General features: G+C 39.3%; 1 protein-coding gene across 1 annotated transcript in view; it reads right to left on the bottom strand.

The window, feature by feature from the left end:
* CYYR1 (cysteine and tyrosine rich 1) overlaps window positions 1-26,791 on the bottom strand; it is a 118,165-nt gene extending 91,374 nt beyond the window's left edge. Inside the window, exons 1-2 of the mRNA XM_062175781.1 lie at window positions 26,426-26,791; window positions 20,160-20,262 (exon numbers count right to left, since the gene is read on the bottom strand). Of these exons, the coding sequence (XP_062031765.1) occupies window positions 20,160-20,262; window positions 26,426-26,498 (176 nt within the window). The 5' untranslated portion in view covers window positions 26,499-26,791. The remainder of the gene's footprint in view (window positions 1-20,159; window positions 20,263-26,425) is intronic.
* Between the last annotated feature and the right edge of the window lie 400 nt (window positions 26,792-27,191).

Raw genomic sequence — 27,191 nt, 5'->3', positions numbered from 1 at the left:
CCTGGCTCTTGGCTTCTGGCTTCTGCCTGACCCAGTCTTGGCCATTGTGGCCACTTGAGAAGCGAACTATCAGAAGAATTCTCTCTCTCTCTCTCTCTCTCTCTCTCTCTCTCTCTCTGTAAGTCTGCCTTTCAAATAAATAAATAAATCTTTTCAAAATGACCCTAAGTCTTCATGGGACTGAGTTCATACAGGGAAGAGTAGAGATATAAAAATGAATAAAGCATACTGTTTTGCCTCAGAAATTTACAACCAAAGGGCACAAACACACAAAATAGAAAAGAGCACAAATAGTGAGAACTGTGGAAACAAATTGCTATAGGAAACCAGAAAAAGGAATTGATTATTTTACTGGCTGGATAGACGGAAAAATTCATGAGTGGTAAGAAATTTACTTATATATTTATAAATTAAAAAATAGATATGGAACTTTGTATTTGTACTTTATGGTTATCTATGTATCTACTGCAGTGATAATATTTTATAATAGAGATTTTAGATTTTTAACTCATTCTTGACCTTGGTAATTTATATATTTTCTCTTTTTCTTCCTTGTCTTGCTAGATTTGTTAATTTTACTGATAATTTTAAAAATACAGGTTTAGGGACAGGCGGCAAGATGGCAGAATAGGCAGGGAGCACACTTAGTCCGGGGGGAGAGAAAGTTTAATATAAGTGGAGATACTGCAGGGTCAAGGAAGAGTAGGGGATGAAACAGCAGAGGAAACTCTTCCGGAACTAGTGATTTACAGTGGACCTGCGTGGAGAGCGTGGGAGCCCAAGTTCGGGACACCAGCGGCAGACTCAACGCACCAGCGCTGGAACACGAGGTGAGCCGAACCTCCATAGCCCGAGATACCAGCAGGCAAGCGGAAAGAGGAGGCTAGAGGGAACGAGGCTTGAAACTCCGTGGGGAAAAGTTCACCAGGCTAACTAGAAGAGAGAGAAAAAAAATTAAAAAAGTGACTGATACGGACACAAGTTTCTCTCTCTCCGCTCACCTCTCAAAGGCGAGCAAGACACAGCAGGCGCCATTTTGGACATACGTCATAAGCAGGGCGACCTCAGGTCTGCACTGGCCCTGAGCCTAGCAGAAAAACCTGACTCTGGGGGGAGGGGTGAAATAACAGGAGATTAGCATCTAACTTGGCAACCCAGTGGGAGACTGCAGGAGAATTGGAGCCCACACTGAAGGCAGCAGAGATTCCCTGTGTGGTCCTTGGGAAAGAGCTTCCAATCTCTGGCTCCTGTGGGTATATCATTTGCCTGCTAACTACCTCCAATTACGTTCAGCTGTGCGGAATTACTTCCCTTTTAAATCAAAAAAAGAAAGAGAGATTTACCACACCTAATCTGGGAGTGTCATCCTTGACACACCCTCAACCCTGAGGAACCAAACACAGCTCTCAGTCCACACTCATCTCAAGCCTCTAAGGCTCCACTGAAAGCAGACAGTCCACTTAATATAGAGCCATAGTGTAACAAGAAAAAACACCACAGTGAAGAAACCAAATATCTCCAACATGCCAAACAACAAACGCAAAAACCAAGCTAACAAGAACAAGGAAGAAACTATGACGCCCCCAAATGAAAAAGACACCCCAATTCAAGATTATGAAGATGATGAGATCGAAGAAATGCAAGAAGCAGATCTCAAAAAATTGATAAGAACATTAAGAAGTTCTCAAAAACAAATTCTTGAACTACAGAAATCCTTAATGGACAAGATAGAAAATCTCTCTCGTGAAAGTGAAATATTAAGGAGGAATCAAAATGAAATGAAACAACTAGTGGAACAAGAAACTCTGATAGTGACTAGAAATCATAATGAAATGAAGAGTTCAATAGATCAAATGACAAACACATTAGAGAGCCTTAAAAACAGAATGGGCGAAGCAGAAGAGAGAATATCAGACTTAGAAGACAGAGAACAGGAAAGGAAACAGGCAAACCAAAGAAAAGAAGAAGAAATTAGAAATCTAAAAAATATTGTCGGGAATCTACAGGATACTATTAAAAAACCCAACATTCGGGTTCTAGGAGTTCCTGAAGGCATGGAGAAGGAGAAAGGATTAGAAGGCATTTTCAGTGAGATACTAGCAGAAAATTTCCCAGGTTTGGAGAAGGACAGAGGCATCTTAGTACAGGAAGCTTATAGAACCCCTAATAAACATGACCAAAAGAGATCCTCACCACGACATGTTGTAATCAAACTCACCACAGTGAAACAGAAAGAAAAGATCCTAAAAGGTGCAAGAGAGAAACGTCAGATCACTCTTAGAGGATCTCCAATTAGACTCACAGCAGACTTCTCATCAGAAACCCTACAAGCTAGAAGGGAATGGCGAGACATAGCCCAGGTACTAAGAGAGAAAAACTGCCAGCCCAGAATACTATATCCTGCAAAGCTCTCATTTGTGAATGAAGGTGAAATTAAGACTTTTCATAGCAAACAGAAACTGAAAGAATTTGTTGCCACTCATCCTGCCCTGCAAAAGATGCTTAAAGATGTCTTACACACAGAAACACAGAAACATGGTCACCAATATGAAAGAAGGTAAAGGAAGGAAACCTCACAGCAAAAGATCACAGGAAGCTCAATTTCTCTTTGACATAGAATTAAACTCTGATGCTCTGTTAAAGCAATGTGTTAAAGTAATCTATTATGTTCTCTTGATGTCTGTTAAATTCTAATTGTTCAAAAACAGCTGAATTTTTATTAAGAGCTATGGGTTATTTAAATATGTGCTTTTTTCAAAAATTTGAATAATCACCTTGTAACAATGATCAAATTTGGTCTATGTTATGTCATGATTTTAAGAAATCTTATTTCAACCAGATATTTTGGATTTTGAGCCTTCTTGGCATTCTTGACAGGCATTCAAAAAATCAAAGTTTCAAACAATCTGGTCTCTAAAATTTCCAGTAAATCCTGGACTTTGGTTTTTCCAGTTTGGGCCCAACTGAAAAAATCGAAGGACCTATGTCTCTCATCTTATAGAGATACCAACTAATCAGTCTATTTGGAGTATATTAGAAGGACTGTCAAGATGTGATGTGGTACCAGACTTTAAGTTTCTATAATGGAAAATGCTATTAATACAAATGTTTGAGAATTAAAAAGTCTAATGATCTTGTGTTACTAGACATGATAGTTATCTTAATGAGAAAGCCCCAGAGGCTTAAAGGGTTAAATACTTGTAAAATCCTACAGGTGCTTTCAAAAATACTGTGAAGTAAGCAAGTGCCTCTTGTTGGTTGATGAGTTTATAATTTTAAACATGGCGACTTAAAGTCTTTTGTCATCCACAGTTATATATGATGTGCTGCTCATAAAACTAAAGCGTTGTTGGTTCTGTGTTTAGCTGTCCTCCTATAGGTTCCTATGGACTTTTTCCAGCCACTTTTATTGTATTCAGTACTTTGGGATGGCTCTGTAAACAGATGAAGCCAATAATGTATTAACAGTACCAACTGAGAGAAAGTATGGTTAACTGAGGTTACTAAAAAGAAAAAGCAATTCAAATCAATTGGCAATCTACAAAAAGAGTTAAAGATTTTAAAAGCTATTATTAAAATTGCTATATTGGTCTATTATGCTATATTATATGTGTGTACATATTGTATGTCCACATGGGGAAATTTTATTAAGAGTTTTATTTTAAATGGCTTATAGATAAGATTGTCCATAAATTTAAGCTGCTAAAATCAATCAAAGATACATTTTAATTTGTGGGACCTGAATCTGTGTATCATATGTTTTAGACTTGTTGGTAGAAAGAAACTAAAAACATTTTAGATGGTTGTGCTTAAGTTTACTGGCTAAACAAACTACACCATGTTAGATATTTAAGAGGTGTTTTCAAATACATGATTCTTAAAATTTATAGAAGGCATTGGACCTTCTGGTAAATGTTTTCTTAAGTTGTTATCTAATGGTTGAAACTGTTTGCTAAGTATTCATGTGATATTGCTATTGTCAGCAAGCGATCTAGGACTTGCTCCCTCATTTCTCTATTCTAAGCCCAACTTGTTCTTTCATTTCTCTATTCTCTTCAAGGTAGGAAACTAATTCTATTATGAAGGAATCTGTAGGACGCACAATGTAATCTTTAGACCTTATAAAAGAGATGGCTAACATTTTTCTGCAATAGCATAGCCAAAATAAGAACTCAAATAATAATCTCATAGCTAGATTCACTTCGCCATCAGCGAAGTATACAGTAAGTAAAAAAAAAACCTCCCTTTCAGACCAAAGGGAAAGAAAGTTTTAAAGTGAGAATATAATTTTCCTCATGGGCATTGTCTACCTTAGAAAAACTACTACAGAACATGCCTGTAACTATAGACTTGTAGTTCAGGCCACCGAAGATTAGAGATGGGACACGGGCACTCCCTTGACTTGCATCCTCTGGTCTGCTTTAACACAAACCAGGAGGAAAAGAAAGCTCGGCATTAGAAGCAATGGGTGGCAGGCCTAGTAATGGCTGATCTGTACAGTGATCTGCCCTCAAGGAGACCCAACAGGCCAGTCCACTGCAGTGGCTTTCAGTGTGGTAAGCCTGGGCTTCAGCAGAAGTCAGCTTGTGAAGAGCCCTGGCAGCTCTGCCAAGAGTTGGATCACTGGAAATGGACCTGCCCTGGAGTCGAAGGATGCCCAGGTCAGAGCCACAGATCTTATTGGCTCTAAGCTGAAAAGCCCTTCACTCAGCCCAACTTCCAAAGTGACCACTGCAGCTGAGGGGATGGTCAAGTAGGGTCAGCAACATTGCAGGCAGAACTGTAAATTTCTTGTTAGAGATGCCACCTGCCTTTACCTGGCCAGCTCTCCTCCCAGCCCAGCCAAGTAATGAAAGTCAACAGAGTGCCTTCCCCTAGGAGGTTCACACCTCCCTTAGGATATACCCCCTGTGAAGAGATAGATAGGTCTGGGCCTCTGAATTTACAAGGCCTAAAGCCCACCAGATTATTATCAAGCCCCTTCTATCAGGTTCAATTTGCCTCTCAATCAGAAAACTTAATTGTAGCTTAGACAGCACCTTTCTTAGCTCCTCTAATAATGACTCTGTCCTTTGTTCTAGGCCCTGTCTAGTGCACTTGGGCCTCATTCCTTTGTAATCATAACCTCTACTCTACCACCAATGGCTCTACTCCCAACCTATGTGTACTGATGGTCCTCTTCCCCACTTAATGCTGTATAATTGTTCAAACCTGGTAAATGCCACTCTTAGGATCATTGGTTACTATCCTCACTCTGTCTTTTATGACCTTGTCTAAATATGATCAGAGTCGGCAAACTTGGAAGGCTTCCATAGCCTTGGCAACTCATGACGACAGCCTAGGATGGTTACTGGCGCCATAAACTAGAGTGTCAATTTGTTGGGTCAACAACAGGAGCCACTGTGCACTTGCTCCTCATGTGGGATCTCTGTCCTTAATGTGCTGTCCATTGTGATTTAATGCTATAACTAGTACTCCAACAGTATGTTTCACTTTGTGTTTCTATGTGGGTGCAAACTGTTGAAATCTTTATACTAAATTGATCTTCTGTATATAAAGAGAATTGAAAATGAATCTTGATGCAAATGGAAGGGGAGAGGGAGTGGGAGAGGGGAGGGTTGCGGGTGGGAGGGAAGTTATGGGGGGGGGAAGCCATTGTAATCCATAAGCTGTACACTGGAAATTTATATTCATTAAATAAAAGTTAAAAAAAAATTACAGGTTTAGGAACATAGTGGGACTTCCCCCCCATGCTGCCTCCTGGCCACATCATTTACTTTTAATTTATTTATCAAGGTGAGTTTCCCATAGATAGCAGTTTAAAAAAGTCTACTGCTATCCTTTAAGTATGTCTAGGCCCACTGATATAATTATTGATATATTTGAATTTAGATCTATCATTATTTGTTTTATATTTTCCCTCTGTTTTTCACTGTTTTGGTTTCTCTTTCTTGCCCGCTTTTCAGCTATATGACCATTTATTAGTACTAATATTCCATTTTAATCTGATGTGATTCTGCCTATATCACTGTGTAGTTTTATTTAATTTTGTTTTTAGCATTCCAGGAATTATAGAATATATATTTAACTTTTCATTATCACTTGGAATCCATTTTAATGATTTTTTTAAAAGCTTATTTATTTGAGAGGCAACATTTTTATTTATTTATTTGAGAGTCAGAGAAACAGAGAAAGAAACAGACAGAAAGACATCTCCCATCTGCTGGCTCACTCCCAAAATGCTTGCAAGGGGTAGGGCTGGGCCAAAGTCTGGAGCCAGGAACTCAACCCAGGCCTCCCATGTGGATGGCAGGGATCCAACCTCCTGAGCCATCGCTGCTGCTTCCCAGGATGCACATTCCCAGGAAGCCAAAGATAGAAGCCAGAGCTGGCACTTGAACCCAGTCACTCTGATGAGGAATGCAAGAGTTCCAGCAGGTACATTAATCACCAAACCAAATGCTGTCCTTGAGTTAATTTCATAACATTTAGTTAGGATATAGTAACTTTACCATCTTATGCATTTCTTACCCTCTCCCCTTTCATGTTATAATTGTGTGAAATATTAGATCTGCATCAACTGAAAGCACTCACATACAATGTGATGCTTTTCCATTCAGCAGTCAGATCTGTTTTAAAGAACTCTAGAGGAGAAAAAGCAGCTGTATCATTTATCCAGAAATATACAGATTTCCTCCCTTTCTCTTTACTTTCTGATAGTCCAAGTTTTCTTCTGGTATCATGTTTTCTTTCTTAAGAAATTCCTTTAGCAATTGTTTTGCATCAGGTCTACTGGCTTAATATTTTCTCAGTGTTTCTTAAACTCAGAATGTTTTTATTTCATCTCTATTTTTATTTGTATATAGAAGTCTGGACTGATAGTTTCATGCATTTGGTACTTAAAAATGTCGCTTTTTTGCCTCCATGATTTCTGATGAGAAATATGAAGACATTCAAATCAGACATCACCTACAGCTAATGTGTTCTTTTACTCCGGCTGCTTTTTAAGGTTTTTCTCTTTCGTTTTCACCAATTTGACTATAATGTACTTGGGTGTGGATTTCTTTAAATTTTGCTGTTTAGAATATGCTGAGTTTATTGACTCTATAGTTTCTATCTTTTGCAACATGGATTGAATTTACCATCACACTCTTTCCCTCTTTTTTACTCTGGTGACACGAATGCCAGACCTTATCCAAATTGATGCCAGGTATTGCCCCACAGATACTGGGGGCTCTGTTCATTTTTTTCAATGTTGTTTCTGTCATGTGTAACTATCTGGCTAGATGATTTCTATTGATTCGTCTCCAAGATCACTTACTCTTTAGTCGAATATTTTTTACTTGAGTCCATCAAGAGAACTTTTTAAACCATGGTATCTCGATTTCTTTTTTTTTTTTAATCAGAATTTTTCATCTGGATCTTTATATTTTTATCTCTTTTTTGAGATTTTTGTGTTTTTTTCACTAATTTCAAATGGCATTTCCTTTAATTCTTGGATCATTTTTACAATAGCTACTTCAAAGTACCTGTCAGATAATTCAAATATCTCTGTCACTTGAATGTCTTTTCACTTGTGAATAAAAGTTTCCTTGTCTTTTTGTATACTGCATAATAAACTGAATTGTGCCATGGACTTAAAAGAATTATTTACTTATTTATTTGAGAGGTATATGCGTACACACATACACACACACACACACACACTCTCCAGGGGCAGAGAGATGAGAGAGTGCCCATCTGTTGGTTATCCCTCTCCATATGCCTGCAACAGTCTGAAGTTGGGTGCTGGGGACTCAATTCATGTTTTCCACATAGGTGGAAGGCACCCAATTACTTAAGTCATCACTGCTGGCTCCTAGAGTCTGCACTGGTAGAAAGCTAGAGTCAGCAATGGGGCCAAGACTCCAATCCAGGCACTCTGATGAGGGATATGGGTGACTTCACTACTGTCTTAATCCCACCCCTCCTGGACTTTTGGAATCTTAAATTACAAGCATTTGTGTTTTGTTCATGCCTATGGAGAATTCTGATATTTGTGTTTTTAGGAGGCAATCAACTAGATTCCATTTGGATCATAAATTCCAACCAGACTTCTGTGGGTTGTGGTTTGAACATAAATTGTGTTTTGAAAGTTTCTGTAGTCATGTCTGGAACTGTTCCATGGGTACAACACCCAATTTACAGCATAGGACCTTGGAGGTTGTCTACCCTGTGTTCAGGTCTCAAGGTCTATGATAGGCTGTCAACAGTCAGAGCCATGCATGTGTAGCTTGAGATGAGTCAGGAGCTCACAAGCAACTATAGGGTTTACTCTCCCAAGTTCCTTCATCTTAAAAACCTCTTTAGTAGTTCCTGCTCCCCAGAAGACACCCTTTTCAGTTTTCTGGCTAGAACAATGAGCTTTCTTTATCCTTTTTATTCCACAAAAAAGCTCATATCCAGACTCCAACAGTAGGAAAGAAAGACAGCAATAGGGACTCAACATACCCGAATGGTACTACCTCATTTTGATCAGAAGGGAAGGCTCCTCATTGTCATAGTTTTAGACATAAGTATTAGGTAATGTTGCTGTCATTGTCCCTGCTGTTGCTGTGAGGGGATTGCTTGGGAACTGGGGCAAAGGAGGGCAAAGAAAAGAAACAAGTTGGTGGTCTTTCCTTCCATGTTTTTGCCTATGAAGAAACCTCACCCATTTATGTGTTTTGAGCTGTTTGATTCAGAGAGGGATAGAGAAAGAAGAAAATGGTAAAGCTAGTCAGGCAGTACTTCAAATTTGGTTCTTATTCCCCAATCTTCCTCTATGATTTACTTTCCACAGTCCTGAAATAGCTGCTGCATTAGTTCCTTCCAGGTCCTACTGCTGCCTTTAGTAGGAGGCACAGTGTGGACATTGCTTTCTCCATCTTACCCAGAACTAGAACAAATGCTCCAATCAAAGGTAATGAGACAAAAAGTGTTTTACCACAAGCATTAGGCAATATGTATATATAGCCTTATATATAATATATTAATATATAATATATAGTATATATAATATAACATGTATGTATAGTAAGGGGCCCTGTGTAAGGCCAGCAAACTAAATAAGAACAAACTCACTTTGGAATGGATAGATAGCAGCTGAATCTTGCTATGATCAATGATTTTTTATTTGGTGTGCCATCTGGCATTTATTTGCTACCATGAAAGTATTTTCAGCCTGGAGATGGTTGCAAATATGGATAATGTACATCATCATCAATGGCAAATCACTGCACGTTTTATGCTTGTAAGTCTTGCAAGCACTGACTTATACTGAGAGAACTGTTGATCAACACAGTTTTAAAAAATACCTAATCAGGGCAATTCTAAACTGTTACATGCAAAGGCACATGCAAGTCTACAGAGCACCGTGCTCTCTCTGCTGAGAAGACCAGCAGTTAACGCACTGTCGTGTACATTAACTACTGACTCACTATCAATAGAAATGAGCAGGCCTGTGCACATCATATATTTCTGAAAAGTTGTTAGTAAAATAAATGTTGAAAAAGTAATTCACTGGATCTCTCTAATGAAGCTTTCATAATGCAAATCATTACCTCCTGATTTTTGATAGGACATGTGTGATCTTTTTTATAAGTCAAGTTTGTATATTTTTATTTAGATTTGTTCTGTCTCTGACTCGGTTTCTCCATCTCACAGGTCAGTCTAGGGCAGCACGATAGTTTTGTACACCTAACGCCCATGACATGACTTTTGAGTCTGTATTATGCTTTAAGCAACCACTGGGCAATGGGACACAGCGCTTAATTAGCTGCCCATGCAGTTATCAGACTGCCATCACATTTGATTAAGAGAAGCATTTATTTCACTCAAGGCCGGAAGTGCTCTCGTGGGGGAGAGATGCCCACACTTCAGCAGGTTGCTATCTCCTGTTGATGAAGTCTGGAGTGCCAGGGGCAGAGACTCTCACTAGAACAAGCACTCTGCACACCCACTAACTTTCCAAATGACCTTGGAGAAGTCACCAGGCTCCACACCTATTTCTTTTCTTTTCCAAATCAAGATGATTTCAAAGTCTAGTGTTTTCTTTAGTTACAGGGGAAACATGTAAAGCATATTTCTAAGTTCTTTTATGTTCAAAGAGATTCTTTAGCTCCATTATGAGAGCAAAAAGCAAGTTATTACTATTATTCCCCATTTACAAGTATGCAAAGCAAGGCTCAGTAGGAGAAATAAGTTCACACAGCACAGAAGATGCAATCAAACCCAAGTGCGGGTCTCCTGGCCTAATCACATCGTAAAAGTCTCACCTATTAATATCTTAATGACAGTTGAATTTCAACGTGAGTTACAGAAGGACATTCAAACCACAGCAGCTTCTATCATCAAAACAGCCATTAGTTAAGAATATGATCACAAGCGAGTGTTTCCTGCTTATACCTGATCAAGGGCAGGGAGGTCTGTCTGCTTTATGTAAGGAAAGGTATTACTTGAGTTCACTGCATCAAAATAGAGTTTTCAGCATTTATTTGATAGGTGTAATTTCTAATACTTTCTTATGTATGAGACTTGGAAGGCTGGTTGTATTATTTCCAGAATCTGTAGAGGAAAAACGTTGTGTCACCACCGTAGAGCTGGTTATCTGCTACTATAAGTAGAACTTATTTTTTGCAACATGCAGCATAGAGGATGCAGTTCTGTTCGTCTTTTTGACATTGTAAATTCACATAGAAATATGTCTGAAATAATTTGTCACGTTTTTCTTTATTTTTATCAGATTTGTGCAAAGGCATAAAGCATTCTTATTACCTGCAAGGTCTTCTTTTTTCTTCTCCTTTCTATATCAATGAATATAGAAGCTACAAATTCTACTACCAGAGAGTTCTCATGGGCTAAATAGTTAAGGCTTTCACCAGGGCACTTTCAGATGGAATTCTATTATACTTTATGAGCTTATCATCACCCTCTGAAATTTTCATTAGTTATGGGTGTGTTCGTCTTAACATTCTGCAGTTGGGAGACAGCTGGGAGACAATGTATTCTGGGCTGCAGCTGCCTGCCGCAATTCTTCCAATATAATGGAATAAAAATCACTGAGTGTGGGTAATTCTTTCCTCCTCCATTTTATCAATAAAACATTTTTAATCCAAAAATCATGGAAGTTAAAGAGAGTTGAATAGAATTCTTAATAGTCATGGGCTGCAGGTCAGATTGCCTCATTTATAGCACATGTTCACCCCAGAAACATGACAGGAAATTAAATCATTATTATCAAATAGGTATTTCAACTTCAGTCCCCATCATCTGATCATAATGTATCATAAACAGAGTGATTAGAAAGTGAGGCCTAACTCCTTCACTCTTTTTACTTTCCCATGAAATCTAATCTGTATTCCATGAAAGATATTCCTGGAAACCAATAACATATTCAGATTAGGATTTGATTTTTCTAAGCAAATATTTATCTAGATAATGCACATTAATTTAGAACACCCAACATGTCAGGTTTTTCATATTTAAATGCAAAATTGATTTGTGTTTCAGTGATCCACAATGGATCATTCAGCCCACTAGACCTCATGGCTCCAACACTGAGCCAGCAGCCTGGCTTCATGTTCGCTCAGCTCTGCAGTGTGGAAGGACACACAAATTAGGAAGAATAACTAACAACAGGGCTCAGAAGTGATGATACTGCAGTGTATAAAAGGCAATTTAATCCAGCTATTGAAGGTAGGAAGGCCTGCCCCCCACAATACTGTGGTTAGTATTCTGTTGTGTATGCACGCCATAGTCTCTTTTTCTACTCATCTGTCAATGGACACTTTATTCCTTGACTTGGCTATTGTGAATGGTGTGCCAAAGAGCATGGGAGTGTACATATCTTTTGAAACTTTCCAACACAAATAAATGATAAAGATTTAAGGAGACAGAAATGCTAATTACACTGATTTGATCTTAACACATTGGATAGTACTCAAATGATCACACTGTACCCTATAAATATGTATAATTCTACATCAATAAAGAGAGGAAAAATTACAGTGGTTAACTCTTCATAAGGAGAGTAATAAATCATTGCCATTAATTCCATCTTGAAAGTTCCTTTAGATATTCAGGAGTCTGTGGGGAGTAGTAGAAAGGAGCTAAGCACATTCAGTTTTAAATGCTAGCTTGTTTCATGGTGGCTGCATGAAACTGCACACATTACTTAACTCAGCCTCAACCTCCTCATCTAGACAGACCAAAATAACAATACTGAGGTCACAAAGGGATATTCTGGAGGCAGGCTAATCTATGTCTGGACCAGAGATGGCATCAAATATAGGGCTGTTACCCGCGCTCACAACCCCTGCCACTAGCAAACCCATTTCCTCTACAAAACCCAACTGTGATTTCTATCTCATTAAGTAGCTCCTACAACCTGGACTATGTCCAGGTACAAATTGACCTTCTTTGAACATATCAGAGCCATCAAGGACAGACCCTCACATAAGCTGCTATGATATAGCAACATATTCAATTCAGAATGATCTGACATATGATGCCTAGCAATTTATGTAATAGAAAGCATGGAAAGCGAACAGAAGATAAACAAATTCACTCTTTCCACGGCCTTGAAAGGTGTATGCAGGCAGATCAGTGGAAGGGAGATCAGCTTAGACGCAGGGGAAGGAGGTCGCAGTCACACTCAGCACGCTCCTGAGTCTCCCTAGGGCTCTGTCTTTGCTTGCTAATCTTCTCCTTACAGCTCTCTTCAGACTATCTCATTCGTTCCCCTGCCTTTTCAAGCTGCACTTCTACTTCACTCCCAAATCTGTATGTGATACACTACACTCTCCACTGAGCTTCAGATCAGTACATTCCACCAAGGAAGGCTCACTGAGGTTGGTTGATAGCCTAGAGGTCTCTCCCCATTCGAATGTTAAAAATGGAATTCATTTCCCTGTCTGAATGTTCTCATTATTTCCTGGCACACCATCCGCCAATCATCCCAAGGAAAAATTTCAGCATTAATCTGCACTTGTCCCTCTTCTTACCCCCAACTTCTATTCCTACATTCCATCAGTCCTCAAGCCCCAACTTCTTCTATCATTGCCTCTGGTAGTATATTCCATTGAAAACAGCACCAGGCCTTGATCCCCAAGTGTGCTTGGAGTATGGGCTGCAGCAGCATCACCTAGGGTTGTCAGAAGTACAGAATTTTAGCCACACACCAGGCCAACCAAATCAGAATCCGCATATTAACAAAGTGTCCAGAGGATTCCATTATAACCATCATCAAGCTTTTTCAGTGTTTTCTTTTCTTTTTTTTTTAATTAAACTTTTATTTAATGAATATAAATTTCCAAAGTACAGCTTATGGGTTACAATGGCTTCCCCCTCCCATAACTTCCCTCCCACCTGCAACCCTCCCCTCTCCCAGGGGGTTCATCCAGGCCTCCACATACGTGGCAGAGACCCTAGCACTCAAACTTCCACTGTTTTTCTCAGGCCATTATCAGGGAACTGGACTGGAAGTGGAAAAACCAGGACACCAACCAGTGCCCAAATGGGGTGCCAGCATCTCAGATGTTGGCTTTACCCTCTATGCCATAATGCCAGCCCAGTCTGCTTGTCTTTCAACAGAAGGGTTGTAACATCATACACTGAGTCTGATGTTTGAGCTACTTTTATTTTGTTTTAGATATCTGTTAGGTTAAAAACATTTCCTCCATTTGCAAAGTATTTTTAAAAATTTCTTTACTGTTATCATATTTGAATGGCAGAGAGGCAGAAACAGGCAGAGGTATCTTCCATCTGCTGGTTCACTCCACAGTAGCTGCAGTTGGGCAGGCCGAAACCAGGAGCTGGACACTGAATCCAGGTTTCCCACATGGGTGGCAGATATTCAAGTGCCTGAGCCATCATCTGCTGCCATCCAGGGTTCAATTTAGCAGGAAACTGGGATCAGAAGCAGGCCCAGGACGTGACTCCAGGCACTCCCAAATGGGATAGAGGTGTCCCTAGCAGCATCTTTTTTTTTTTTTTAAGATATTTATTTATTTGAAAGTCAGAGTTACACAGAGAGAGGAGAGGCAGAGAGAGAGAGGTCTTCCATCCAATGGTTCACTCCCCAGTTGGCCACAACAGCCAGAGCTGTGCCGATCTGAAGCCAGGAGCCAGGAGCTTCTTCCAGGTCTCCCATGTGGGTGCAGGGGCCCAAGCACTTGGGTCATCCTTCACTGCTTTCCCAGGCCATAGCAGAGAGCTGGATCTGAAGTGGAGCCAGCCGGGTCTCGAGCCGGCAGCCATATGGGATGCCAGCGTTTAGGCCAGGGTGTAAACCTGCTGCACCACAGCGCTGGCCCCCTAGCAGCATCTTAACCACTGCACAAACACCCATTCTTGCTACTTTTTAAAATCCTGAGTGATGAGTTTCATCTATTGCTTTTCCCTGTGAGATTGATTTATAACACTCTTCTTCAAGAAGTCTCACCAGTGCCCTGAAGTCCAGTTCTGCTTGTAGGCCCATGCCACCAGGAGACAGGCATTACCCATGGCTGTGTCCACAGGACATGGTGCAGACCACTGACTACCTCTGCACAGTTTGTAGGAATGGATTGTTGGGAATGTGTTCTAGTATATTAATTTATAACAACTTCGAAAAACTCATATTTCTAATAATTAGGCTTAATTTACAAACAGAATTTGAGTTCTAGCTGCATTCCCAATTCCAGCTTCCCATCAATGCAGACCTCAGGAAGCAATAGCTGATGGCTATACCCACATGGGAGAACAAAAGTGAATTCCCATCTCTTGGCTTCAGCCTGGTCCAGCCCAGGCTGTTTCAGACATATGGATTGTAAATGAGCAGATGGGAAACAACTCTCTATTTCTTTTGTGTCTCTCTGGCTTTCAAATAAATAACAAAAGAATAAATCTAAAAATTTTAAAAAATGAACCAAGTAATAAATCTCCTACAAATTCTGATTTGCTGATAATGTGCCTTTGAGAGGTTAGGCTGGGCATGTGGCACAGTGGGTTAAGCCCACACTTGTGATACCTACATCCTGTATTCAAGTGTGCAGCTTTGAGTTCCACTTCGGCTTCCTATCCAGCTTCCTGATGATTCTCATCCTGGAAGGTAGCAGATGATCACTCAAGTCCTTGGGTTCCTGCCACCCATACAAGGGACTCAGATGGATTTCCTGGCTCCTGGCTTTGGTATGGTCCAGCCCTGGCTGTTTCAGGCTTCTGGGGAGTGAACCAGCAGATGGAAGTTCGCTCACTCACTCTCTCTCTTTCTCACTCTGCCTTTCAAATAAAAAAAAAAATTAAAGAAATAAATATTAAAAAATTAGATATATCTAAAATTATTTTAACTTAATTATCTTAAATATGTTAACCAATGCAAAAGCCCTTTTAAAATGTGTTATGTTTCTGTGAGTGCTTGGAGAATTTCATGCGCTGAATTCACAACCTTTGTAAAGCTACTTAATGATCGGAAGACCTCGAAAGCCATTTGAAAATATGAAACCTTTAGTTTTTAACTGAGTTTTGTTTTCCTGCTTAGCATGGCTCTAAAATCAAAGTTGTGATATTTATTAACTGTCTTGGCAAAACTTGAGGTAATACATCTTTCACATTTGATTGAGAAAGAAAGAAATTTAATCCTACCAAGATCACCATTATCAGTTCTTCCTCATGACTTTTTCCTAGGAGGTTTTTACATGGCCAGATGGTGCTCTGAAGAATCCTTAGACAGACCAACATTTGATAATGGCAAACTGGGAAAGGAAAAATCTAGTCGAGGTAGAAGATTCAATTCCATATTTTGTTATCTGGCTCACTATGTCTAAACTAGTCAATATTTAGTTTGTATTAAATATTGTATTTTTTTTTTCACCCCATCTGTAAGAGTATCTTCATTTTCAGTAAAGACCTGTGTTTGGGACAATAATTAGTCACTCAATTGCACCCTCAATTTCCTTGAATTCCAGCAATACTAAAGAGTACCATATACCCCATATTTTTATGTTGGATCTGCTCTATAGGGAATGCCAATTAAATTTCATCAACACCAGAATGTAAGCATCTTTTTCCATATTCATCACAGAATATTTTATCTTCCAAGGAGAAAAGATGCTGAACGAAATGTTTCAGAATCCATTTGGTGGTAAGTTGTTCATTTTTCAAATTGCCTCAAATTCTCATTTTTAAACACACTGAGGCTTCAAGCAGTTGCCTTCAGGGTCAAAAATCTCTTAAAACGAGAAATGACTATAAGGTCACATATTCTATCATAGATTGTTCCAAATAGTGTAACACCAGAGTTTGCATTCCAAATCTTTCATCTATGGTATAAACAAAATAATCATAATTTGGAGTCTTCTCATGTTTGTCTATTGTCTTAGTGGTTTTCTAATAACATCTGATTTTATCAGAAAAGTGTTAAATTATTTCATTTTAGTTTTGTTAGGCAATGAGAAATAAATGTTAGCCAGGATTTATCTTTTGTCTGACCCACTTATTCCTACACTATATTCAAAATTTAACCTTCTTTCTTTGAGCTACACTGAACAATACGGATTTTCCTAAATTGACCATTTCCTTTTTTATACCATTGTCTTTGTAAACACATTTCTGTTTCTTCATTGTGCATTTATGTAAATATCCACTCTTTCTTCAAAACTCTAAGCAATTCCATGTTCCCGATGCTTTCTCTAAACATCTTGTTCTAACACACAAACACATAGACACACACACACACACACAGATTTAGCTATGTCCTCTCTTTCTGTCCCTCTGATAATATTTCCTGTGTTAGTTCATATGGGATCAGAATTACATGTGCACAGACTCTTCTCTTACTGGATTCTGAAGTCTCTGACGTCAGGGTGCATCATTTATTCATGCTTGGATCCCAGGATCTAGCCCTGTGCTGTGCTATTAAGAGGCATCCATTGTGCGTTTATCAATGATTGATTGAGGGGTATGTGATTACTGTAAAAATATTCATAATTTCTGGAAGGTAATACTATGATTCTCTGACTATATTGCTGTCGATATCTGTTACCATAGTGACTAAAGCAGATATATGATTTTCAAGTTTAATTTTTCACATTTTTCATGTGACAGAAGTAAATCTCAAAATTATTAGCTGGAATGTGAAAAAAAAGTAGGGAAAGGGATCTGAAGTTATTTGCCAAAATTAACTCATATTTAGAATGAAAATATTTAAAAGGAAGAAAGAAACTGACTAAATGAACTAAAAGATAAGGAGAAAGTTAGCTCCTGTGAGTTTTTTTTTTTTTTAGTGATTAGTTTGCAAAACAGCAAGGGTAATTGGAGTAAACGGAATTAAGGGCTTAAGGGCTCTGATACTCAGCTCTGATTATTTTAATGGGCACTTGATGGGGTGGAGACCTCCTGTGGGGGAAGGGAAGGGAAGAAGTAGTGTGGACCTAACCTTGCAATTTACATACTAGAATGGCTCAAATTACACTTTGTACTCTTTTTAGCATATTTTAAAGCACATTTAAGCCAACATTTTTATTCTGAAAAAAAAAAAAAACAACTAAAACATAAGCTAAAATCTAAAATGATTCATTTATGGTACATAATATTGCATTGTACTCATTGCTTTTTTTTCCTTATTACTTTTCTGACAACCATACAGATTTAGCTTCTGTTAAGACCATTAAAACGATTTTACTAAGGCTGTACCTGGATGCTTGAGAGAGAGGAAGCATAGTTTCTGAGTTCCAAAATAGCAATATTTGAAAATATGTGCATGAAAGAACTCTTGTAAGCATTCTTGGAATTGATTTTTTCCTACCTACTGCACACTCCCCCAAACTTTTAAAAAAAAAACAAAGCTTTGGGTGGAGTTAAGAACGCTTTCAAATGTTAAACAATAACTGGAAATCCTGAAAATGTACTCTACTTTATCCAGGGGGAAACACTTTAAAGTGCTGTGAATTGTTTAGCAAGGGATTTACTGAATGGTTTCTATTTTGAACAGAAAGTTCAGTTTTAACTACCTGCAATATCATGCCATCTTTGCTTATTTTCCTTTCCAAAACATGTTTTTTTTTAATAGAACATGCACATGATTCTAATAACACAGATAAATAACTTGACTCAACAAATTCTTTACCCTAACCGAATGATGAAATTAAAGATCTTAGAGCATGTAGCACAAAACAGTGATTTTGATTACAAATGTAAATCATACAAAGCATACTTGTAAATGAAAAATCTTACAATATTCTGATCAATCATTGTTCTATACATATTCACCAGAGTGTAGTTGCTACACTTTTTCTCTGGTGAGAAAAAGATGGGTACAGCATACCCATAGTGTAGTTAGTGGACAGAGAACTGGTTCAGAAGCCAAAAAGCCTAGGAAGCACACATACCTCTGACTCCAAGTTCTTCAAATCTATACCACTTGCCTGGTCAGTGCTCTCATGTGCCAGGGGCAGCAGCACTGGTATATGGGCACCACTCTAAATAAAATGCACATTTCTTTATAATGTATTTTGGGGTCATCATTTGGCACAGAAGTTATGACACCACTTAGGATGCCCACTTCCCAAGTTAGAGCAACTGGGTTCCAGTCCAGATTCTGCTCCTGATTCCAGTTTCCTGCTAATGCGCACCCTGGGAAGCAACAGGTAATGACTCCAGTACTTAGGTCTTTGCTACCTACAAGAGGGATATGAATTGGGTTAACTCTAGGTTTGGCTGGGCTATACCTGGCCACTGAGGACATTTGGAGAGTGAAACAGAGGACTGGAGGTCTCTCTATGTGTCTCTGTTTTTTGCTCTCTCTCTGTCTCTCTGCTTCTCAAATACAACAAACAAATTATTTTTAAAAATAATGTATTTTGAATTTCTTGAAATCCTGGGCCGTGATAATGAGATTGTAAATATCATTCTGTCAATTTTCTAAAGTAGAAAGTGGCTTTAATCTCTTTTCTGCCAAATCATCCATGAAGAAAAATGCAGACATTTTATTTCCAGCGTATTTGCGTCTTTAATGAATGCTTAAATTCCAATCATCATTTTTTACTGCAGCCTGACATTTCTTGGAGAGTGCTCACAAGTATCCCAAAGTATGATTTCACTGTGGCTGTACTCAGAGAGACATGCTCTCTACTATCAGCGCCAACGCTGACTCTAAGAGGTTTATGTGGTGTGAGGTTTTCTATTCTTGGAAAATGGTGGACGTGTTAGAAGCTACCTCAAAAACAGCTGGGCATGCAGGACCTAGGAATTCCTTGTTTCTGCTGGAGCCTTTGGAGGGGTCAGGTGAAGCAGGACAGTTCCTGGACGCCCTAATCTTCTCTGGCGAAGAAAACAGTAAGAGAAGAGGAGGACTGAGCTGCTCCTGCCGTCAGAAAGTCACGGGGATGTCCACCGAGGAAACTCCGAGGCTCCTAATTCTCTCCGTTCTCACTGTGTGCTCCTCTCTGGGTCGACTGCACACTTCCCAGAGACACAAGCCAGCGGACAAGTCCTGCTGCCCATTTCCTTTTGCCCAGAAGAAGCTCTGAAACCAGTTCTTATTTTGTTTTGTGGAAACGCTTACTATGTTCTGTGTGTACCATGAGTCTATGTGTCTTTGTATGTGTGTGTAGTTGGGTTATTTATTACTTTACATTATTCATGTATAGCTTTTCTTGTACTCTCAACTTTTTTCCTGAGGTTGCTTTATAGTCATTATACAGAAAAATGATTTTTCATAGCTCAATGTGTTTTTTCATAACCTCTTTGTTCTCTGACATCTATGGGATATATTAGACAAATCTTTACGTGAGTGTTCAGAAACTGTCCATAATTAAAAAGCAAATATTAACTTACCAGTCCTTCAATAAAACAAGCACATACCATTGACAACTTAAAAGTTGATAATATAATGTCTACTTAAACATTATTATAATACATGCAATGAAGCAGTATTTCTTTTCAACTGCCATCTTTAGGCAGTTCCTTTCACTATATTAATTTGCGTATTTTGTCACATCATATAAAATGCTAGATAGTGATGAGTGTTTTAGTATCTCTAACAAAATTTTATGCCAATGGTCAATCTTAAAGCACAACCCACTTAGCACTTCAACTTAGTACTCACTGGAAACATAACTGGACAAAGGACAATCAGTCTTGCCAAATTTCACAATACTCACGAAAGAATATTTCCAATGTAGGCATAATAGGAACAACAGTAGGGAGTGGTCCCATCACAGCAGTAAGACCTGCAGTCTTTGCCACACTGAGCAAGACAATCATCTACAAAATAAAAACCACAGAGATGTAGTTACAGTCTGGGTCAGCATTGTGGTGCAAGGGGTTAAGTTGCCGCCTCCAATTCTGGTATCTCTTATGGACACTGGTTCAAGTCCTAGATGCTCCAATTCCAATCCAGCTCCCTGCTGATGTGCCTGGGAAAACAGTCAAAGAAAGAAAGCCCAGGTGCTTGGGACCCTGTTACCCATATGGGAGACCAAGATTCCTGATTCCTGGCTTCAGCATGGTCCATTCACAGCAGTTATAACCATTTGGGGAGTGAACCAGCAGAAGGAAGATCTCTCTCTCTCTCTCTCTCTCTCTCTCCTTCTCTCTGTATAACTCTATCTTTCAAATAAATATACTAGGTATTAAGAAAAAGAAGGAGTTATAGTTGTAAAATCATAGCTCAGGAACAATTACCTTATTTGACATATTAATCAGTCAGTGACCAGCCTTTAGTGCATTTAAATCTTAAATCTTCAATTTCATACTCAGAACCCTACAACATTTCTAAGAGTCAAAACCAGTATTTTTTTTCTTTCTTCATTAGACTCTAAGCTGGTTAAGCAAAGGACATTCTTTAATTCTCCTATACCAAGAAGACTAGAAAGTATACCACAGTAGGCACTCAGGGTTGTTGAATGATAGCTTGAAGGGGGAAATGAACAATTATTTAACTATAATCATTTTTAAAGACAAAGCCTTCTGGCCTTAAGGTATTATATTGTAAAGGGTTCTGGGCATGGATAATACTAAACAGTGATAATTTTAAAATAATGTATATTTTTATATGATAGTGCTTTATGATTTTCCTTTTATGTCTTTTTTTTTTTTTTTTTTTTTTTTGACAGGCAGAGTGGATAGTGAGAGAGAGAGACAGAGAGAAAGGTCTTCCTTTTGCCGTTGGTTCACCCTCCAATGGCTGCTGCGGCCGGCGCATCTCGCTGATCCGAAGCCAGGAGCCAGGTGCTTCTCCTGGGTCTCCCATGCGGGTGTAGGGCCCAAGGACTTGGGCCATCCTCCACTGCCTTCCTGGGCCATAGCAGAGAGCTGGCCTGGAAGAGGGGCAACCGGGATAGAATCCGGCGCCCTAACTGGAACTAGAACCCGGTGTGCTGGCGCCGCAAGGCGGAGGATTAGCCTGTTAAGCCAAGGCGCCGGCCCCCTTTTATGTCTTTTTTTACCTTCATAATGACAGATTGAATACATATAGTAACACAAATAAGTCTGCATTCTTACAGTCCATTTGGATTGGAAGAAGTTCCCATAGATAATTAACTATGAATAATTAAGAGCTTAACGCTGAATTATAGAATCACTAAGTTATAAACAGCATTGTGGAAATGGGGAAAGGTATTTTCTGATTAAAAAGATATATTGGAGCCAAAAAGGAACCAGTTACTATTTTTCTATATAATTTTCAGCAAGAAAAATTATACTAACAACACTGAATAGAACTTATTCTAGTTTTTAAAAATTCTTTATTCCAGCTAAATGACTTATGTTTAATAAGTTAAGGTTATCACCGAGTTATAATTAAGAGAATAAACTATGATGGATATGTGATTTTCAGATATATTATTAGGAAACCATTAAGTACAATACGATCTTTCAAGTTGAATGAGTCTATCCAAAAATCACAAAGTCAGACACTCTTAATTCAGTTCCTGAAGGCAATAGCAGCTATATTATAAATTGCATAAAACTTTTGCTTTCTTATCAAAGTTATAATATTAAAAATACAAAATATTATATTTATGTATACATATCCATGTAATTGATTTGCCTACAGAGAAAAATTTAGGTTGCTTTTAAATCATCTCCTTGTCAAGATGATTCTTCACAAATGGATGTGATCAAAAGGTACCAAAATGCATCTGCCTTTATCAATAATGCATGGCTTTTGTGTAACAAATGAAAATATTCCTATATTTCAGTTTTATTTCTACATCACAGGTTGATAAACACAAACCTGGAGGTTTTTCTCTAGATTGTGGTAAGAAGAAATGAGAGTGAAAAACAACTCCTTTGCAACAATCAGTACCTCTACATAAATCCACTCTCAAATTTTGAAGACAGTTACACAAACTCATGATTTAGGCCAAGAAAGGAGCTAATATATTGACAATATATGCTCTTTGTAGAGTATTTTGTATTTTAAAGGCTTCTTACTCTCAGTGAATTTATAATGCTCTAATTTTCAGTTTAATTTTTCAAATATTTATATGCAGTTATCTCAAGGACTAAGCAAATATGTTTTACTTCATGTTCTTAAGATTTTAAGAGAGCTAATATCCCCACTATTCTGTCACAGTTGGACAATCAATGGGTAAGGAACTTCATGGAAGACCCTGGATGATACTCAAGATGGTGACATTTTGTTAAACCCTCCATGAATATGAGCATATTTCAAAAAGTTCATAGAAAAAGGAGTAAAAAGATAAGTTTATTTAGGTGCAAAAATTTGAAATCCAAGTATATGAGAGTTCTTCAAATGGTTCATGAAAAGTAAATATTATGTAAAAACATGAGTGAATTTCAAAATTGCTCACACTCAAATTTACCTTTTAATTACATTTCCACCAACTTTCTAAAGTACTCTCTTTAAAAAGATTCAATTACTACTATTATACTCCAATTACCAATCTCATAAGGACATGGTGTTACCAAAATATTTTGAGCCAACATTACACAAAACTAAGCCCAAACTCTTGTAGCCAAGACACTAGATTATACCTCTAACAAACATTTAGATCATGTCACATATGGCTTGTAATTTTAATGGCATTTTCCAGTAATCTTGTCTATATCACAGAATTAAACTACAAAAAAAAAAAAAAAACAGGACTTAGTAGTATGGCAAATACATTCACAGTCACAATCTTGTCACGAGTTGAGCTTTTGATAATATCTCAAAGCTTATTTTGTTGTGTTGTTTTCTCTGGCTTATTTGAAAATAATTCTATGGCCGGCGCCGTGGCTCAACAGGCTAATCCTCCGCCTTGCGGCGCCGGCACACCGGGTTCTAGTCCCGGTCGGGGCACCGATCCTGTCCCGGTTGCCCCTCTTCCAGGCCAGCTCTCTGCTGTGGCCAGGGAGTGCAGTGGAGGATGGCCCAAGTGTTTGGGCCCTGCACCCCATGGGAGACCAGGATAAGCACCTGGCTCCTGCCATCGGAACAGCGCGGTGCGCTGGCCGCAGCGCGCTACCGCGGCGGCCATTAGAGGGTGAACCAACGGCAAAGGAAGACCTTTCTCTCTGTCTCTCTCTCTCTCTCACTGTCCACTCTGCCTGTCAAAAAAGAAAAAAAAAAAAAGAAAAAAAAAAGAAAATAATTCTATGAACAACATTTCTACTATCCACAGGAATTCTCTCAGTTGTGAAAGAATGGAGCTTTCCCATATTCTCAGAAGACAACTTTTATTATCCAGGTCAATATCCCTGAAAATCAGCCAGTCCAAACTGTCTTCAATGGTTGTTTAGCTAAAAGCATGATATGGAAGAAGGTTTCCCAATTTACCCCCATCAGTTGTTCAGTTTAAGGAACGTGGAAGTACAGGAAAAAAGATATCTGGCATGAAACACTTGCTTTGAAACAACTCTAGCAAGTTATAGCTTAGGATAAGACAGGAAGGAAAGGGAGGGGTTAGAAGTCACTGGTTGAGGCCAGGTTAAACCTTGACCAAATCCTGTCTTTGTAGCGAGAAGTGGGGGTTGAACATTAATATAAACACTTCCTTGGGTCTCTTTCCAAAAGTAACTCCACGGTTAAACACAATGCTTTATGTCTACCAGTCTTGCTCTTATTTGCTTAACAAATAGAACATGAATTGAATACAGTTCTTAGGGATAATAATTCAGATTACAGACAATGCATCTACTTAGGTTTATGTCCCATGATGCCAACAATTTATCTGACATGGTTCTAAACTACTTTTATTTCTGTGGTGTTCGGGCATCAAACTTTCAGTTCCAGCTGTATCTGTTAGTTCCAACCAAACAGAATTACCTATAGTTGCATACCCACATCTCGTGATTTCTGCCTTTGTTCACACCACATCCTGGATCTGACTCCATCTCCTTCTGTCCCGCGCTTCTCTATCCTTCATAGGTCAGTTTATTCCAGGTCCTCCTCAATTCAGTTTCCCTGCGCAAATATTTCTTGATCTCCTCTTATGGGCCAGGGATTTTGCTAGTCTTTTAAGATATTTTTATTGAGCAAAATAGGCATTGTTCTCACGGGGCTTATAGTCCTAAACCACCAATAAAGTCTCTTCCTCCGAACACCTACAGTATATGATGACTGTAGCTCTCCCAGCGCAACTTTTATATAATAATTTATAGTAACACCTTATTTCCTTAAAGAAGACTCAAAGACAACCCCTTCTGTATGTCACTCAAGATATATCACTCTACAAATGTTAGGTTACTGAAAATGATAAGCATAAAAAAGCCCTTAAATAACTTATTAGCCACACACATCTTATCAAAGACAATCAAGTCAATTTAGTATTGGTTTGACATTTATTTGTAGGGAACCATTCAGGAGAAGAGAAATGGAGTTAAAACTCTCTAATCTATCAACTTTGTTGTTGGTTAGCTTCATTGGTCTCCTGAGGCCTGGAGGGTTGTATACCTAGCATTAGGGGAAGGGATGGTCATGTGTGCAAATTGGCTTTCAGTTCAGCACAGGAAATAACTGACAAAAGAATAAGAGAAAGGTGTAGCTCATTGGAATGGTTAAATAAGAGTGAGTGAGGGTATTAATGTTTTATTTACTTTTTGCTTGCTTTTGCTTTCTTTGGTAAGTAGAGGAGGTGGAAATAAATCAACTGAAATCTAAAGAGGTTTTTTTACGTAAAAAAGAAGCAATACAATTACTTCTCAGTCCCTCAAAATACGAAAATCTTATATAGATTAAAGGAAAAGAAATCAAGGCTGTTAACAAGTTAGAGTGTGGCATCTCTTCACTAAATAGAGTGACTTGTCCTACTATTATGAATTTTTGTATCAGAAAGTCAGAATTTCCATATCCCAAAATACCTTTAAATAACTCCTAGACAGTCACTAATTTGCATTTCAATAAGGATTGAAACTTTTGTAGAAATGATGATGACTCCTTCAGGGAGGGTCCCATGGGAAATTTAGTTCTTTCAACATTCAGGTAGCCATGCTGAACAATTCATTTCAGGTGTGATTTTGTTGTATACAGAAACATAAATTGGAGCATTATGCTTATATTTAGCTTTGTAGGACTATGGGTAAGTCTGTGATTCCTGTCATAGGCCATCAGAGACATGAAAATAGTTTACAAAGAACTTTGCTTTTGGCTTGGAACTGTTTTGTAAACATGAACAGATGCAAAGACCACATGTTTTAATTAACTTTATATATGAATAACCAATGAAAGGCCCGTTCAGGGCTCCATATCAATCACAAAATAAGAAATCCCAGTTTGCTTCATTAATATGTAGCAATTTTCATGAAGAATAATTAGAAGGAAGGAACGAGATGCCTTTCAGCTATAAACAAGTGCTTGCTCAAGTCCAGGAAACAGGTTAGACTGGGTGAATTCACAACTCTCAAACACTTAACATCTGAAATCAACAACTCCAGCTGTCCTGTGTACCAACTACGTTTGCTAATGTTACAAATAAAAATGACAGTCTTAGGCTTTTTTTTTTTTTCTTTTAATTTCTAACAGGGAAAACAGAATATTCAGAAAGGGGATGGAAGGGGATGTGGGGGCATAAAGTGAAATGGAATAGGTACCAGGTGAGCTCCTTTTAGGAGGTCAGCAATACCTCAGACTTCAAAGAGCTTTAACAAGAAATATTTCCCTCACCCTTTAGCCGCTACCCTCACCCCAACATTTCTCTTGAGTCCTGGGTACAAGTGGGTGCCTTTTGCTATCCAGAGAGTAAACCTAAGTGTGAGATTGCGGTTTCCAAGTTAGTTTGCCAAGAGAAAGAAAAAGAAAAGCAAACTAGCTGGAAAGCCAGAAGCTAAAACAAAACAAGTATGTTGAGCAGATGGTAAAACACAGGGGTTTCAGTGGTCGCACCTCGGGGACCACAGGGTCTCTGCCCTACCACAAAGGTCCCAGTCCGTCCCAGGCTCACCCAAAGACCCTGTCCCTCTCCCGTCGCCCTCTGTCACTGACCTGCATAGATAAACAGCAGCACCAACTTGGGAAGAAAGACCCCTGGACGCCCGGGCAGCCTCGACCCTTCCATCCAAGCCAGCGGCCTGAGCTCCTGCACCAGGACAGATTGGAGAGAGGCTGGGAGCCCCGGGAGCGCCCGGAACCTGGCGGGGACTGGGGGAGATGCCGGGAGGTCAGACAGACAGAGCAGCGCTCCGGAGAGCAGGGTGGAGCAGGAACCTGGCCATTGCCCCAGGGAGCATTGGACGCCAGCTGGGCTGGGCGCGTGGCGGACGGCGCGCGCGGGGTTCCGCAGGGCTGGGGATCGGAGCGCGGAGTTCCCGCGGGGCTGCGCTGGGCGCCGAGGTGTCTTTGTCTCGCCCCGCGGCGCTGGGGCAGGCGGGAGGAGGACTCTCAGGCGTCCTCGGTCACCCGGGCTCACATTTCATCTCCGCGGGTGGCACTGGAGCAGGGCAAGGGGCGGGGTGGACCCGACTCCTCCCATTCTCCATTCTTCCTTCTCTGGAGCAGCTCTGGCCTGGTTGTGCCTAAGAGAAGACTATGGCCTTGGCTGCTGCAATCGCTGCTGCTTTTCACCTGGCCCTCCACTGCAGCTTTTCTTTTCTTAGCAGTGGATGAAGAACTTTGAACACATGGAGGGGATTTTTTAAAATTGAAGGTATTGGACAAAGAAAGACAGTGAGCAAAACCCAAGAGAATTGGAAAGCCCACAGTGTAAGGGGGTCTTCAAAAGTTCATGGAAGATGTGTATCATAAAAAAGTC

The sequence above is a fragment of the Lepus europaeus genome, chromosome 2 (genome assembly GCF_033115175.1).
Source record: "Lepus europaeus isolate LE1 chromosome 2, mLepTim1.pri, whole genome shotgun sequence".
Lineage (NCBI taxonomy): Eukaryota > Metazoa > Chordata > Mammalia > Lagomorpha > Leporidae > Lepus > Lepus europaeus.
This window is presented reverse-complemented; position numbering and strand designations above follow the sequence as displayed.